The sequence below is a fragment of the Netta rufina genome (assembly GCF_964035555.1).
Source record: "Netta rufina genome assembly, chromosome: 6".
In the NCBI taxonomy this organism is placed as follows: domain Eukaryota; kingdom Metazoa; phylum Chordata; class Aves; order Anseriformes; family Anatidae; genus Netta; species Netta rufina.
Genome location: NC_140129.1, coordinates 22,721,680 through 22,739,545, shown reverse-complemented (window position 1 = coordinate 22,739,545; position 17,866 = coordinate 22,721,680). Strand labels below are relative to the sequence as shown.

Here is a 17,866-nt window from a genome sequence, read left to right as displayed (position 1 = left end):
GCTCTGGATGTCATTTGCCCCTGCCCCAGCAGATTGCCTAGGACCATTTCTAGACAGCTTTTGAATCTCTCCAAGGATGGAGACTCTGCAACCTCTCTGGGAAACCTGTGCCAGCACTCAAGTTACTCTCAGTAATAAAACCTGCTTCCTGTTGTTCTGACAGAACATTGTGTTTCAGTTTGTGCCCATTGCCTCTTGTCCACTGGGCACCACTGAAATGAGGCTGGATCCATCTTGTTTGCACCCTTCCTTAAGGCATTTATGCAAATGAATAAGACCCCCCTGAGACTTCTCCAGGTTGAGCAGTCCAAGCTGTCTCAGCCTTTGCTAATATTGGAGATGCTCCAGACCCTGCAGTCCAGTAGTCAAAGATATTTCTTGAACTCTGCATATAATCTTCATCTGTCACCCATTTCCTCTGTTGATACATAGGTAGGATCAAACATTAAATGCCAGGAAGCAGTTAAAGAGGGCAAAAGAGAAAAAAATGTCGTGGGTCTGTTTGGGGCCTGTTGAAACTCATTTGGGCTAAGTTTTTCTTCTCCTAGGATCAAAGCCAGACTTATGAGTGGGCAAGAACCCAGCACATATACAGAAGGATAAAGTTAGACTCTCAAGTTCAGATGACAATTTAAAATGGAATAAACTGAAACCCTGGTCCTTCCCCACATTACCTCTTTATTACTGCCCTATGTTGAAATGGTTTGGGAAACTATTCCAACCAAAAACTAACCTGCCAAAAAATTGAACAGCTAAAGGTGCAAAGAAGCTGGAATAAAGATACTTTCTGTCTTCAACCACACATAATTTGTTCTCTATTTAGATCCCATCTGCATAATACAAATCTCAGGACGCTGGTGCCACTTACAGCTGAATTAAGCTCCTGAACAGTCTGAAGAAGAAATTTTGAGCTACTTACAGGGAACAAACCCATGACTTGGAGAGTTCATTTTAATGAGGATTTATATTCAAAATTAACGTTTTTTTTTTTTGGTGTGTTCTGTAAGAACGAGTGAAATTAATTGATACTAATTATTACATTTGGTGAAATAACCTATGTCTCCAGTTTTTGTCTTTCTCCCACCTCATATTAGTATTATCTGAATCTCTTTAGCTGGAAAAATTGTATAGATTTTGAATTAGGATCTCTGTCCTCTAGTGTCTGTCCCCCCAAGAGGGAAAGAGTAGTGCAGGGTTTAGTTCTGTTATAAAGATATGACTTTCAGATTTTAATAGCAGCTTCATCTAGGCAAAGCCTTTATGTAATTCAACCTGGTTGAATTATTATCCCTAGTATTTCTAGGGATAATTTACTATTTCTGTGATAGCTAATTACAGAAATCAAGTATTTCTATAAGCAGAAGGCTGAAGTATTTCCAAGGGCTTTCACCATTTAGAAAAGAATAAACAAGGTCACAGGTGGTGATAATTCTGTTTCAGCAGCTCTTGGACTCCTACAAAGAATAAGAATTATTTCTTATGACTCTTCTTTGTACCAGAAAATATTGCAGAGTCAGAATCTTTTTTTTGTTTGTTTGTTTGTTTTGTTTTGGCAGGATATGAAGTAGGTCCTTACAACAGTCGAGAGAGAAGAGAAGTTGTGATGATGTACTAATTCACTTTTCAATGAGATTTGATGGCTGACAACCTTATCAAGAATTAGTTTCTTCTGCTTTCACTTATTGCCATGAAAGAGATTTGTGTGAAATTATTGGAGCTGCAGTGGATCATTCTTTATCTTACCAAACTTTCTGAGTACATCTGAAAGGTGATTTCTGAGATGTTATATTGCTGGATAAAGAGGACAGAAAATGATTTCAGCTTCCTCAGAAGTTGACTTTTTAATCAAACAAAAGGTGAATGTCTGCACAAGCTGGAAGTAGGCTAGATCCACACATTTCCAAAAATATGGTGATGATAGTTGGAAAATTATTAATTGCTCTTGTTTTGAGATGTTAGACCAAGCCATTCAGAGAGAAACTGATAAAAGATCACTTTGCAAATAGATTGACATTCTTGAACCTCATATTGTTTATATGAGATCTTCTTTCCCATAACTTGATTAAATGTAGTCATGCATGTTTTTAAGTAGTCTTGTTACAGAAAAATAAAGAACAGCTTTACATAAATGAACAGCTTTACATACCTCATATCTAAGGTACTTTTTGGAAAGCTTATGTTGTATGATTTCCATGACATAGAGGGAAGTAACAGTACCACTTTTCATCATGATTACATATTCCCTCTGTGTAACCAATTAGTTTTTGTTCCAAACACTTCTAATTTGGATTACTCTTCTGATGTTATAAGCAACATTGCTATTTTTGAAATTTTAGTTTACTTTCCTGTCTTTCTGTTTCAAAGATACTGCTGGCAGTAGTTGTATTGGTAGATTTGTTTTGGTCTTAAGACCAGTAGTGGCAAAAGCAAGAATTACAAAGTATAGTGGTTTCAGTGACCAGTGTCCAATTTCTTACAAAAGAAGCCTTACCAAAGCAATGATGAACCTGCCTTTATTTGATAAAGTGGCATTGCTGGTTCTGAACTTTCAAGATAGCTGTGTGTTCTGCTGTACTTGTTTAATCGCTGAAGCCACAACTAGTTACAAGTATAAAAACAACCATTTGCCTGGATGCTTGCTAGAGAAAGGTTCCATAAATTTATACGTAAAAATATTGACTTGCTCTCTCCTTTCATACTACCAAAGCCCAAACCAAAAACGTATCTGTCCTGCATCCAAAATTTTAATTAACTTACATTTGGCTAAACACTTTCTAAACTTGTCCCAATTATTTACTTTGAACTTTTTAATTTAATTTAATTTAATTTTATTTTATTTTATTTAAGGTAAAATAAACCAATAAAGCTATTCTGATGCACAGAAGATCCATGGAAAGAAAGGGGGAGTTTATAAAAAATACATGCATAACTTAAAAAAGGATCTCAAACACTAAATATGTTATCTTTTTAAAGAAAGCTTCACAGGCATGCTATTATCAGTGCTGGACTGATAATGCTGGAATGAAGTAGGGAAAAGAAGGCAAAGAGAATTTAGGAAAAACAGAACAGGATAATTTAAAAAAAAGAAAAGTAATTGAATCTTTGAGACTGGTGAGATATTTCACAAAACAATATACACTGTAAATAATTTTATTGGAATTTAACTTTGCCAGTGTATACCACAGGGATATGATTTAAATTATGCTTATTCTGTAGACTCAAGATTTTTATCCAGATTAAAATAAATCCCAAATCCTGTTTATCCAGTCCATGCATAATTATGTGGAACTGTTTTTTATCAAAATACATTATGCAATGAAACATAATCAAAGAGATGTAGAAATGAAGTGGAGGGGAACAAATGTACAAATAAGCAATGTTCTCAGGATATTTCAACAGCAAATTTTTGAAGCTACTTTTAAGTTTAACCATTTCAAATAAAAAAAATATATTATCTTCTGATTTTCAGTGTAAAGTGTAGGACTTTGTTTAAGAAAACACGGCTATGTAGTCTTAATACAGTATTATTCCTGAATTTATATTTTTTCCACATTTCCTGATTTCTTATGTATACTACTGATGACAATTAAAAGCATCTTTTGAAACATGGTTTCTAGTATTATTTTCATATATATATGTGTATGTGTATACATGGTCTGTACATATATATATAGTAAGTTATTCATGCATTTCATATTTCAAAGGAGAAAGAGGATTGAGTTTTCTAATTTTACTCAATTTTCAGTAATGAAATGAAATGAAAGATTGGATCAAATTCTGCCTTCAGATATTTGTAAAAAACTCCTAGTAAATATCAACAGGAGTCAAACACATTTGTCTGAGGGCAGTATTAGCCCTTTGGTGTGTAAATGCAAATATTTCATGCAAAATTAGGTTCTCAATACCACATGCAAGTCCATTCATATGCACATGGCTTATAGCCGAGAAAACTTCATTGATGCTTGTGCTAACATGCATATATGGTCAGAACTAAGAGCATTCACACAAAGGATAATGCAGAATGATCAGCATGGCAACTTTGTCAGTGACATTCCTACAGAGCAACTATCTAATGCAAACCAATATGCACATGACCTTTTTTGGGCAGAAAAGCATGATTTGAGTTGTGGGGTAAAACAGTGATTAATAAATGTGGTTAGATTAGCATTTCTTAATTCCTAATTTTAGTAGCCATTTTGCCCCACATCTGATTCCACTTGGATTATATCCCTTCGCTAACTACCCCTTCATCATGCAAAAAAAATAAATAAAAATAAAATAAAATTAGAAAGCATTGAACAAGCTCTAAACCCAACAGATAACATGGATATTCTCCACACTTTATACTGGAATTAAATTTGATATAAATACCTCCTGCTCTTACCAGTGGGTGGTGTTATTCCATATATTTAGGTATGAAGCAGACAGGAAAGAGATAAATCTTTCATAAGTACAAGGTAAATCAAACAATTGTCATATTATCCTTGCACCAAGTGTAATATATTCAAACTCACATTTTATGAAAATTAAGTGCCATAAAACCTGAGGGTTAGAATTGTGAACTCAGCAAGAGATAAAACATAACAAGATGCTAAACTTGATTTTTTTTCCCACATTTTATTAAAAAAAAAAAAAAGAAAAGCCTCCATATTGCCTCACAATCATATTTCAGAATATGGGCTATTAAATCCATTTAGTTAGTCTTTCACATTAATGACAAATCCAAGACTATTTCCATTACACCAGTTCCTGCATTATGCAAAGTTTAACCTGACAACATCCAGTTTTAGTTACTATTTCATGTGAAACAGGTGTTTGTACATCCATTAGTGGTAATGAATTAGTTAAGGCATACATGATTTTGTAATATCTTCAGAAATAATTCAATAAACTACTTTAGGCTTAGGCTGCACCCACCTGCAGCTTAAGGGCCTGATCCTACAAAGTGCTGAGTATCCCATACTCCCATTGCCATTGGAGGGAATTAAGGCCTTTCAGTGCTATGTAGGATGAAGCTACTGTTGCTGCCATTCACTGCAGTAATCCCCAGCAGAGGCTTATACAAATATCCTTACTCTGAGCTGGACATAATATCCCTCTGGGGGGGACACTGGGACACTTGTGGAAGTGGGAGGTGAAGCCCAATATATTTAAGCTCCTGTCTTACTTTTAAGATCTGCTTTACTTAATGGTAACCATAAACTCAGGCTGTCATTGATTCGGCTTTATAAAAGCTTTAAACCAAGACTATAGTTTCTGCTTACAGCAGAAAAGTATACCACTTTAACAGTCTTATTCACAAATGTGTGTATGGATGCCACACGGAAGCTGTTTGAATTTGTCAAAATTTGCAAGGTTGATTTCTAGTTAAATTGTCACCAGAATTTATAGAGTTTTATTGGTTTTACCAACTTTTTGGAGAGCTCTGCAAAGTCCTTTTTAACTCAGAAAAGCTCTGGAAAGTATTCCTCCAGAGACATGGATTCACAGATACTTATGATGCTCAGTTCTCTCAGTGTCTTCTAAACTCAGTCAACTTTTCAGAAAAATAGCTGCTATCTTCAGAAAACAAACTAGAAATATAGATGCTTACTTTTGCTCATTAGAAAATTGTTATTGTTTTTTAGCTGGCCAAATATTTCTACATAAGGAGCATTTGCAGGTTTTTTAATCAATCCCTTTTTTAATCAATCCCTAAAATCAGACCTCAGGAACAGAAAGTCTTGTACCTTGCCATTTCCTAGAAATGAGGTTCTGTGGATTCCTGAATGATTAGTAGTATTGTGTTGACTTTCAGTACAAAATTACGTGGTTATGAATACAAGCAAGCTACTGTTTGGAGTGTTTGGATGATCAGAGTATTTCTCTCGAAAAGAGCAGTTGACCCATCTGCCTGATCCTTTCTTCCATCCACCGCCAATTTACCTGACATAAATTACATGGTAGGATTTTGTAAAGGTGTTGATGGCTGCGGGCTTTCTACAAGGGTAATGCTGTAGATACCAATAAAGGTATTCTTGTTCTATACTGGTAGTGGAAAATCAGACCAAAGAACAAACAAATTTCTGAATCACCTATGTATGCAGCAAGACCACTTTTTTTTTTTTCTTTTTCCTTATCTTAAGGTTATAATAGTCCATTGCAATTCTCATTTTCCTATGCACTATAAGAGTTCAGATTTCTGCTATAGCTTGTAATAATCTAAGCACCTAAATGTTTTAATGCCAACTTTGAAATGGCTTGATTTTCAATAATTGCTGTATATACATCTTCTAAAACTCATACTGTTAAAGTTATAAATAATGAAGACTCACGATCACTTTCTAAATTCACATCCATTTATCGGCACCCATGCCTGAAAACCGGAAAAACATACCATGTTCATGTCAATGCCATTGGTGTACGTCCACGCATGCTGGAAGTATTCCTCAAGTCGCTGCCGCAGAGGATTAGGGATTTGATGAAAGCGTATAAACTCCTTTACTCTCAGCATCTGCATGTGATACCGTGCAGTTCCCGAATAGAGTCTTTGGATTATTGCAGATACGTTTCCAAAAATACTAGCATACATTAATGCTGGATTAAATAGAAACAAAATGTGCTTAAGTTCTATCATTGGGTTTTGCAGGTGATGCAACTGTGTACAATAGTGAACGTTGTAGACAGAACAGCTCAGGGAAGACTAGTAACACTTTCAGATGTGGATTTGAATTACTTGAAGCTTTTTATTTATTTGATTATATCAGAACCAACTCTGCAGAAGAAGCTTAAATATTAAATAGTAATCAAGATGGCAATATTTTTCTTTTGAGATTTGTAGCCTTGAATTTATTGTTGTAAGTTAAGTTCATCTGATTTTACAGTCTTTGGTAGAGGTAAGAATTAGAAATTAAAGCTAAGTACAAAGTTAAGAACAAAGGGCAGAAGTAAGAAAGTACACATAAATTTATATCTCCAGGTTTAAAAAGAATATTTAAAAACAGTCAGTTAGTTAGATACATGCTCATAGACCTCAAAAAAATGTAGCTTTTTTCTAATAACTGCTTTAAGTTGGTTCAGCACAATCTAAGAAACATTGATACCTCAGGCTTCCTGACACTGCATGAGTCATCACAACATATTTTCACATATAACAGTTGCTTTCCTTAGGAGTTTGCCTCTCCAGCTGCATGCTTATAATTTTACTAGCTTAGACTTCATTAAGTTATTTGCTCAACACCACGAAATAATAATAACAATAATAATAGTAATAATAATAAACTACTTACAGCCAATCAACATAACACAGATGGAGAAGATTTTCTCTGAGTTGGTGTTTGGAGATACATTTCCAAATCCTACACTTGTCAGACTGCTGAATGTAAAATAAAGTGCTGTAACATATTTGTCCTTGATGGATGGTCCAGAGCTTGCATCACTCTTATTGTAATGCTTTCCTAATTGTTCTCCTAAAGAATCCAACCAGCCAATCTTATGTGCCAGGTAAGGTCTTTCTACATTTCCAATGGCATACCAAATGCAAGCAAGCCAGTGTGCAATTAGTGCAAATATGCACATAAGGAGCATCAGAACTGCAGCACCATATTCTGAATATCTGTCCAATTTCCGTGCTACCCTCACCAAACGCAGCAGTCTTGCTGTCTTCAGAAGACCTATTAATGTTGTTGTCTGTAAAAAAAGATATAAATTGAAAAAGCAAAATAAAAAAAAAAAAGATATAAAAAAAAAGATATAAATTGAAAAAGTTTGCCCTGTGAGCAAACATACAATTAGTTGGCATGAATAAACCAGTGCAAATTCCATTATTTCTGGAATAAGATATAATAATATATCTTAATAAATAATATAAAATATAGAGAAGATAAAATATAGAGAAGAAATGACCCCAAAAGAATAAATATCTTATTCTGCAAATATTGTTTCTGTCTGTAATGCTCAGAACACTGTATTCAGGCAAAAAAAGGATGAGCCATTATGCAAAGAAAATCATGGAAAGGTTACTGTTGCCACACTCCAGGTTAATGTTCTCTACATCCTTCATTCTGCAACTTGCAGGTGTAGTGGTAGAGGTCAATAATAAAAGTACTACACCTTTTAAAAAAAATATGGGTCAGATATAGGACAGGAATATTTTCCAAGGATTTAAATGCTGATCAGCATCATGATTGATTACAGTCCATTTGGGGTTCTGAACTTTCTAAAGAAATCCAATGCTTAGTAAGGTAAATTCACAATTTTCAAATCAATCTGTGAAACTTTGCAATACTTCTAAATTCCTTGTAAAAGACATTGACAACATTGTAAATTATAACTACTGTATTTCAAAAATAACCTTACCATTTTCTTACCATTAAATCTAAGCATATATTAAAGTACAGTAAGTGTCAAGATACATTTAAAATATTTTTACTTCCTTTTTTAACATGCATGTATATTAAGTGCAATGTAATATACATGTCTGTATTTTTTGAGTAAATGAGCAAGAGGATAATATACAGTAAAACTGGGTAACACTCTGGTTAACCTAACATCACAAAGAATAATTTCATAGGGAATTTCTATGAAGAAGGCTGTTTTATTGATTGTGACCTCAATAGACAGGTACACCACATATCCTTCAAAAACCTATGCCTAAGTTGAGCTTCAGCATGTGAATATTATCATTAGGTACTTTTTTTGTAAGGTAGGTCAGGCTTTAATATTTATGATCCCTTAATGTCTAGAGTAAACTTTTAAAAAGATAATATTTGTCCTAGTGAGGCTGTTGAAACCATTCTATTACAGATGTAATTATATCTTTACACTATGCAAGACGCAACATTTTCTTACAGCATCCCTTGAAAAGATCTGTAGGTAGATTGTGAATCCCAAACAAGTCAACAATTATGTTAAGACAACGTTCTTAAGATAAGACTTGCTAATATTATGTAGCCTCAATGTCAGCTGCATGCTTAGATACTGCACCCGTGTGAGATCTGGTGTATGCCAGAGGTGTATAACACAAGCAAACTCCAGGTCTTCAGGGTGAAATCAGCACTGAAGGGAACCAGATATGTTTTAAACTATCAAGAAACCAATCATGAGTTTGTGCTTCCTTTAACTCAGCAGAAACTCTGAAATACTGCTGACAGTAGAGGTGGTAAGCATGATCCACAGTTTTTGGTGTGCTTTTATATGCTGTCCGCTTCTCAGTGTGGATGTAGAGTTCACAAAGTACAGTCTGCCTCTGATGTGTCATTTGCACAGGGACAGACGTACTTGGTGTCAGAACTATGCCTCATGCAGCTTATTTTCCTTGGTGTGTTGGGAATACTTCACTTAGCACGGCACACAAGGAGGCAGAAGTCCCACTCTGTCTGCTTTACCCATTCAGTTCCAGCAATTAACATCTGTAAATAGCAACCTGATTGATGATTCTCTGTTCTCTGAATTGCTTGCTGCCCTGTTTTCATCATACCTGGCTTTATCACTTGAACAAGTTCAAGGGTTGCTGGATACCCAGCATCAGGATTTTTTTTTTTTTTTTTAATTATTATTATTATTATTATTATTTTCAGTAGCAACATTTACTGTAGGCTGGAAGTATATAAGAATTTCATAACTACTGAAACTGTGAATATGGAATGCTAAAAGATGGAAAAAGGTTCATTTCCCCCTGGTATAATATATGTTTCAGTGCAAACAGCATTCCATTTACCTAAGGCACTTAACTGTATATACAAACTGGAATTCATTAAGACCACAGAATATGTTTAAGTGCTTTCAGAATCTAAAACCCCTACAGACATTGAAGAAGTTTTTTCTTTATTGGTAAGATTTATTACCAAGATGAAGATTTTAGGGTAATATCAATTTTAAATAGATTCTGTGGAAAGATACGTTGTAGATTCTCAAATTTACTTATTCACCACAAGTAAACCAAATTGTTGAGAAAAGTAAAAAAGAGCAGCGCTCTTTTATGTTATGTTTACATATCCCATTCTGCTCACCTATTTTTTTTTAAATCAATATAGGCAACTTAATTTTGATATTTTTGTCCTGTTTGGTTATTGCACTACCTGTCCTTTCAAAACACTTTTTTTTTTTTTTTTTTTTTGATATTTTCCAGCTACAGTACAGAATGGAGACCTGGATTAGAAGTGTATATATGTATATAGCAGTAATTCTCTATAACGATTTTCATTCCAGTTACAACTGCAGCTCTTCCATATAAATGTTCCCCAAAAGAGTATAACACTTTTTAATTTTAATTTTTTATTTTTTAAAAGGAATGAAAAATAACTGATAATTTCAGAAGGGTGTGAAAATATATAATCTTTATCTTTTTATTGTGCAGTGAGAAAATAACACAACTTCTTTAAGAAGACACACAAAGTAATAACTGTTTCAGCAATGGCTTGAAAGCAAAATTGTCCTAAATGAAAGAATCCTTATCCACGTATGTTCCTCCAGACGATCATCTTTGTGCCATATTTTGTTCTTAATAACTTTGTTAAGAACAATACTTTAAATTGCAGACTCTGTATAGACTTACAGTAAAGACAGTAAAGATTTTGACCCTATAATTGAACGTATTCATAGTGCAGACACTATAAATATGCAAACAGAACACCTCCCAGTAAAAGAGACATAATGTGCCTGAGGAACTGCTCCTCATTTTTCAAATGTTAATAATTTATAAATACATATTTTTCCCCTAGTGTAAATTTTTTTTTTTTTTTTACTCTAGTAATAGTACAAAAAATAAAAAATAAAAGCCATATATCATGTCTACAATGGTTCTTTGACATCTACATGGTTCTTTGCATGAGTTAAATAACAGCATAGAAGACATTTCATGTGATCATAGAATATCCCGATTTGGAAGAGACTTACAAGGATTATCGAGTGCAGCTCCTTGCCCTACACAGGACCACCCAAAAATCAGGCCCCATGTCTGAGAGTGTTGTCCAAACACTTTCTGAACTCCATCAGGCTCATTGCTGTGACCGCTTTCTTGGGGAGCCTGTTCCAGTGCCTGAACACTTTCTTGGTGAAGAACCTTTCCCTAGGAGGAACCCTAGCCTGAACCTCCTCTCTGCAAAAAGTCATTTACAATTGGTGACTTTCTCACTGATGGAGAAATCCTTACTTTTGCTCTAGATTTTTTTTTCTTTCTTCATAACATCCATTATCATTAATGCATGTATCTTTAATGCCCTCTCTTATTTGTCTGTTTTTCCAACCAAATAACCCACTGATGTGTACAAGTAGCTCAAACTGTCTCTTCCAATGTACACTTGCTTACATGGTATTTCATCTGCCAGGGTTCTTTCCATCTTCCTGGTATTATAAGGTCCTCAGTTTCTCAATATTTTCTTGCACCTAAAATTTTTTGGTAAAACAATTACCATCATTCTACCCTTCTTGCAGACTGCAAATAAATCTATGAAGCATGAGTAGTATAGTATCAAGTACAGTTAACTCTTTTCTCTCCGATACAAATCCCTAACACATTCCAGAATTTAGCTTTTCATTTTGTGTGATGGGGGAAGGAGATATTAAAGATCGGTGGTGCTGCAGTTAGGACTCTCAGGTTCAGTCTCCAATTCTAGGACTGCTGGACTTTTCTTTTTGTTTTGCTTTATCAGATACACTATATAAGTGAAGACGTCAAAACTTAGAGAGGAACGTTTGATTTATATGTCTCCCTTTCATCCAAACCCCACCTATTTTCTTGTTCTATTGCTACCAATAGAAGACACTTTCACCCTTACATTTTGTGAGTATACTGGATATACCAATATATATCAATGTATTCAATGTATTTATTTTTATGTCCTAAGGCAGCAGTTTTCCTGTTGATGCGTTTAGTGGTAAAATAGTTTTAATCACTATTATTTGTAGAAACAGAAAAAAGTGAAAACCTACATAGTTGTTTTTTTTTTTTTTTTTTTTTTTTTGTTTTCATATTTCAGCTGAGTGTTATATCTGACCTCAAATAAACAAAAAATATGAAAATTATGTTGCTGAAACCATTACCATCATTTGTCAGTATGTTTTAATGCAGTAAGTTCTAGATGAAAGGGAAGAAATTCTGGTTTTCTATTTTTTTTCTTTATCCGTTTTTCTCTGAGATGACCAGTGTAATTAAAAATAAACTACCAAAAGAATATAAAGCAAAAAGTCTATGTATCCATTATTTTATCTTCATAAAAATCAGGAATGTCACTTAATATTTAAAACACGCACACACAAAAGGCAGTAGTTTATTACTAGCCATAATACTTTTAAGAGTCTTTTAAAACAGAAAGTTCATTTTAAATTCTATTAATTCTCACTTTAGAAATTGGAAAGTTAACTGTTTTGCTCTGTTGCTTTCCTATGGCTGACAAAGTATAGCTCAAATGGAAGCATTCAGATAGTGCCGCATGTGGTATTTGGATTATTATCTCCTGCCCTTTCTAGACTTGGTTTGATATCAAGGTGTTTTAAAGCTGGGTGAGCACACACAGAGCTCTCTTTGGAGCTTATGCTATTTAATAAAAAGACTGTTCAATACAATTGTTCATAGGAGATCTTATTTGAAGAATCTCTAGATAACAAAAAAGAGCAATTTCATAAAAGAGATAACCCTCATGACAGCAAAAAAATCTATTAAATGAAAAAGGCTTCATTCTAACAGTTTTACATTTGCTTCCTCTAAGTAAACTATCAAAAAAGGATTTCTGTGGAAATATTATAGTTAGCAATATAGGAAGTAAAACTGCAGTAAGTAAAGGCTTAGAAAAAGTGATCGACATATTTCATGCCATGAATGAGAGAGAGAAGTCATTATGGCATGATGAACTGGTCATAATGTGTATAGTTTCATTGCTGATTAGGTAAACAAACTATTTTTTACCAATAGTGAAACTTCAATTAACAGGTTTGGAGAGAATAAATAATTAATTTACTTATATCTGAAATACTGAAAATGTCATTACAGAATCATAGAATCACAGAATTGTAGGGGCTGGAAGGGACCTCGAGAGATCATCGGGTCCAACCCCCCTGCCAAAGCAGGTTCCTTAGAGCAGGCTTCCCAGGTAGGAGCTTGGCCCAGATGGGCCTTGAATATCTACAGAGCAGGAGACTCCACAACCTCCCTGGGCAGCCTGTTCCAGTGTTCCATCACTCTCACCATGAAGCTCTTTCTCATGTTGGTGCAGAACTTCCTGTGCTCAATTTTGTGGCCATTACCCCTTGTCCTGTCCCCACAAATCACTGAAGAGAGATTACTTTGTCCAATAATTTCTGATAATTCCCGGTTTTGATATTTAGCTACTCATCTGTAGAAATGCACCTGTCTTCTACTAATATTTAATATTATCTTATGTTAAAGCTATCCCTTTAGCATCAGTTTAGCACCTGGCACTGTACTGTTAAGGATTTCTGTAGCAGGGGAGGGGTGGTAGGATGATTTTTAGGGTATGATGATGATCCAAAGAGCAGTCCTTCACTGAACTTTGGAATTGATTACCATTTTAATACATGCCGTTTCACACTTCCTATAGCTGAACAGAATTTTTGGCAGTGATGAGTGCTCACTGATCAGAGAGGGAAGCAGACCACTCTTGCAGGGGCACGATATGGTCCAAGTTAGAAGTAATGCCATTGTCAGTATATTTGTTGTTCATGTGCCTGCACTATCAAAAATGCAGAAAAAAAAATCTGAAAGACTGAGATATATCCCAGACAATGAATGCAAAAGGTGAGCAAACAGTTTCTCTTGAATCTCTGAGCTTTTAAGTCACCTTCTGAATACAAAAGTTTTCTTTTGGTAACTGTCAGCATATTCCCTCTGTCCTTTACTTTCTTTTTATTCTTATTTCATTCTTTTAAAAAACATTATTTTGACTGCATGGTATTTCCTACTTGCGTCTCCAGATTGCTCATTTACCTTAAGTATGTATACTCATGTTCAAATCAACAGGAATATTACAATTGATCGGAATGTTCTTATTGATTTCCATGACTTCTGAATTAGATAACTTTATAAATACAGGACACAGGAAAACATTTTCATTACAAAATTTTTGAGAAAATGAATTTAAGAAAAGCATGACTGACCCTACTTCTGAATTTGTTTAAGACTGAAAAATCTCAAATGAGAAATAATCTCTCAAGGTGTGTATAGACATGTGCCAATTGTTTTGCATTGACCCTTAACTACTTTCTTAAGTTTATGTATAATTTGTGAGAATAGCTAGTATACACTCAGAATTCAGTTTAGGCTTTTGGGGCAGACGTAAAAAAAAAAAAAAATTGCCTTCACAGTAAATGACTTTTATACAAAGGAATTCATTTTCAAATGGAAAAATGTTTTCATATTTTTTATATTACACAGACGTATGCAGTCAAAGCTCATGCTAAGAATGCTGATTAATTTGGTGTTTTCACTTTTCTCTCCTCAGTTAAGGAGAGGTACATATGGTCAATAAAACTTTCTGTTTCCTGTAAGTCAATATGTGCAAAACAGTATTTTTAAAAAAATGGATTTCTGTCCTTTGAAAAGAGACAGAATCATATTTTGCTGGGTTTGCTATTCTTTATTTTTATTTTTGAAACTACTTTATTCTATGGATCATGAAAAGAAAAACTGCAATTCTCTGCTTGTCAGTTCAGTTTTTATCAAAAAATATGTTATTACTTTAGACCTTCTAAAATTAAATAAAAATTCTTTGGAAGGAGGCAGAACTGGGTCAGGCTTCGAGAATACAGTGCATGTTTTATATATACCTTTGGGCAATTTTGAGATGCATATATTGGGCACTTTGTTAACCCATTCTACAGATAGGGTGAACACATTGGTCATGTGAGCTGTCAGTCTGGCAAGATTAATAATCTTTTCTTTCTTTTGGTAGTCCATATTCTTGATAAAATTGACAACAGCCAAATCTTTTTGTTAACTGGCAATGACTAGCATACTTTGCACTTCAACTACACTGTTCTACACTGAGTAAAGATCTGATCTAAAGATTTTGAACAGAGGTAATTTATTTTAGTACTTAAATGCCAACACAATACTTATGCATTATGGGCAATTTTTACAAAATCAGCAGCAAGTCGAACAAAAGTTCTAAAATAAAAATATTTAAACAAATCCTTTATACTTGTTATATATGTCATTATTTGTAATGGTAGTATCAAATTTGGTATAATAGAACAACAGAAATGGAATTGTTCAACTTTTCTCCTGCCAATGAAAGGCATTGACAAGACAATATTCCTTGACATATACAATATTCTACATTATTCTACTAAGGAGGATTTAATTTTAGCTTTAATTTAAAAGATGGAACTACTAAAAAGCTTATTAATTGAGTAGCAAAAAATATATTTGGATACGCAGATTACTGCACTAATATCAAAACTTAAGATTTAAGATTTCTCATTTATTTAAGCTTACCTCTTCAGAGCCAGAGCCAAAAATCAGCAGGTCAAAAGGTATTGCAGCAACCATGTCAATTAGGAACCAGCCTTTGAAGTAGTGAATTGCTATTTTTGCTGGGTCACTTACCACTTCTTCATTCTGGTTTACATATGTTGTTCTGAAGTTGATTAGAATGTCAATGATAAACATAATATCCACAATTAAGTCTACAACATTCAGTGGGCTGCAAGAATATCCACACTCTCTTCTCTTCCGTTCCTCGCTATCATTCAGAAGGAAGGCAGCTGAGTAAGGGGTGAAGATGGCAGTATATATTACCAGTAGCAAAATGAGCCAGTCCCAGACAGCTTTAAAAGGACTATAGTGCAATATAGTAAACTTGTTGATGCGAGGTGTCTGGAGTTTATATTCTGGTAGAACATCAGCCCCTAAGGATAGAACCTAGAAAAAGAAATATAGCATGTCAACAATCAGGACAGTGTACCTATTCCCACTTTCAGTAAACTTGGCAAATACAGTGACAAACTTAAAAGGCATTAAACTTAAATTCCTTGGTGTTTTGGTAGACTGAACTTCTGTGGAATTCACCATCTCTGCCAGGCTCAATAAATTCATTGAGAATTTTACACAGTAGATTGATTTTTGTTCCCTGTACCACCCACTAAGTGCCATATCTGGGCCATATCTTCATAATTATACACATCATCAAATTCCTTCATCTACCACATGATAACCTTGCCAGTCTGTTCATGGCCAGTGAGAGACTTTTCTTGCTGTGATGTAGTGTTTTTCTCTCAAAGCAAACCTACTATCATTAGCTTAAATACACTCCAAAAGAGTCTACACACATTACAAAATGCTTATGCAACCAGAAATCAAGCAGTTGGAGAAAGACCTGTTAGTATACTTGACAGCTATCTCCACTTTGAGTTTTGTGGTGTGAAAAACTTTCAAGCATGGACAAATTTTATTCAGGCTACAGTTAGCATAGCTAATGGTGTGACAAAGAGGGGTTCCACAGAAGTACTGCCTTTTGCTTCACTTGAACTTTCAACATCAATGACTAAAGTTTTTATCATTCCTTTACAAGTGTGGATTTGTTATTTGTTGGTGTTTTTTAAGTACTATTTCAATTTTATTTGGAAGAGATTATGTTTGTATACACTGCTTGATTTGCTGGATTTGTAAGTTGAAACGTTTGTTTTGTTGCAAAGAACAAGTATAGTGTGGGCATCAGATAAAGTGAAATTCTTCTTGCTGCTCCTCCAGTCTGACTTAACTGACATGAAGGAATAAAACCTTTAAGAACAAAAAGTTAAATTACATTTTTGCCTCTGCTTAATGCTTGGACTAGTTATAGAGACCATCAGCAATGATGCTAATTATTGCCTTTGTGCTGCAAATGCTTTCCAAATCCTATGAGACTCAGATCATCACTTAATTTTACACAGACCCATGAACAAACATTACATGGTGACAACCTTCAGTTACTTCCCAGTTGGTCAAGTGACATATTCAAGAAATCTTATGCTAATTTTCCACCAGTTACTTCTACTTATTCCTTTTCCCCTGCTAATTAAAAATAATGTAGTTTAGAAAATCAGACCTTTGAAAAGTAACTAAAATGAGTAACTATGCTGAAATGAAATTATGACTGGAAGGAGAAATACCTTGTCAGCAATGTTTTCTGCTTTTATTTTTTATTTAGTAAGTAAGTTTTTATTTTTTATATTATTAAGTAGTTCAGGATTAGAGATTTCTGTTTGTACAAAATTGAGGAATTTCATGCTTCTTGAACATAATCTTGTAAGGTTATAAGGGTCACCACACTTCTTTCTGTTTAGCTTTCTAACTGCAAGTGTTGTATCCTATCCTTAGATCCTATCCTTGGTAATCCAAGTTGCACTTTTTATTCAATGAAGTTCTACTCTGAAAATGTTGTGAGAACACCAGGGCTAATAACCACTCTCGTCCTTTTAGTTTGTGAAAAAAGAAACAATTAAACCATCCAGAAGATTATATGGTACCTTCAAGCAGCCATTAAGTGCCATGCTGAGGTGATGGTAGAGGCTGTTAATCTATTTTTTATATTCCAACTAGGTCTTGCATTTAACAAAATGCAAAATGTCAGTTGTTTTTTTTTTTTTTTAAATGCATTAAACACACTAGCTAACAGCAACCTGAAGCAGAGACATTACTAAATCTCTTAAGCATTCTTAATATTTTCAGACCCCCACCATTCTAGTCTAGTTGACTAGAATGTTTTCCTAGTATTTGAGGGTGGTATATGTGGCAAGGCAACTGGTATTTATGAAATTTATATTCTTCTGCTGGATTTTCAAATAATGAATGAAATGGATTACACAACATGAAAAATAAAGTTTATTTCACATGTTTCTTGTAGTCATTTGAAATTTCCAGCCAGTGTGCTTCATTTCAGAGCAACATATA

The 17,866-nt window shown here is 34.2% G+C and overlaps 1 protein-coding gene across 1 annotated transcript in view; it reads right to left on the bottom strand.

Annotated features, from left to right (window-relative positions):
- KCNH7 (potassium voltage-gated channel subfamily H member 7) overlaps positions 1-17,866 on the bottom strand; it is a gene marked incomplete at both ends in the record, with an annotated part of 217,165 nt that overhangs the window by 33,615 nt on the left and 165,684 nt on the right. Inside the window, 3 exons of the mRNA XM_084289506.1 lie at positions 6,377-6,576; positions 7,269-7,668; positions 15,431-15,856. Coding sequence (XP_084145632.1) covers positions 6,377-6,576; positions 7,269-7,668; positions 15,431-15,856 — 1,026 coding nt within the window. The remainder of the gene's footprint in view (positions 1-6,376; positions 6,577-7,268; positions 7,669-15,430; positions 15,857-17,866) is intronic.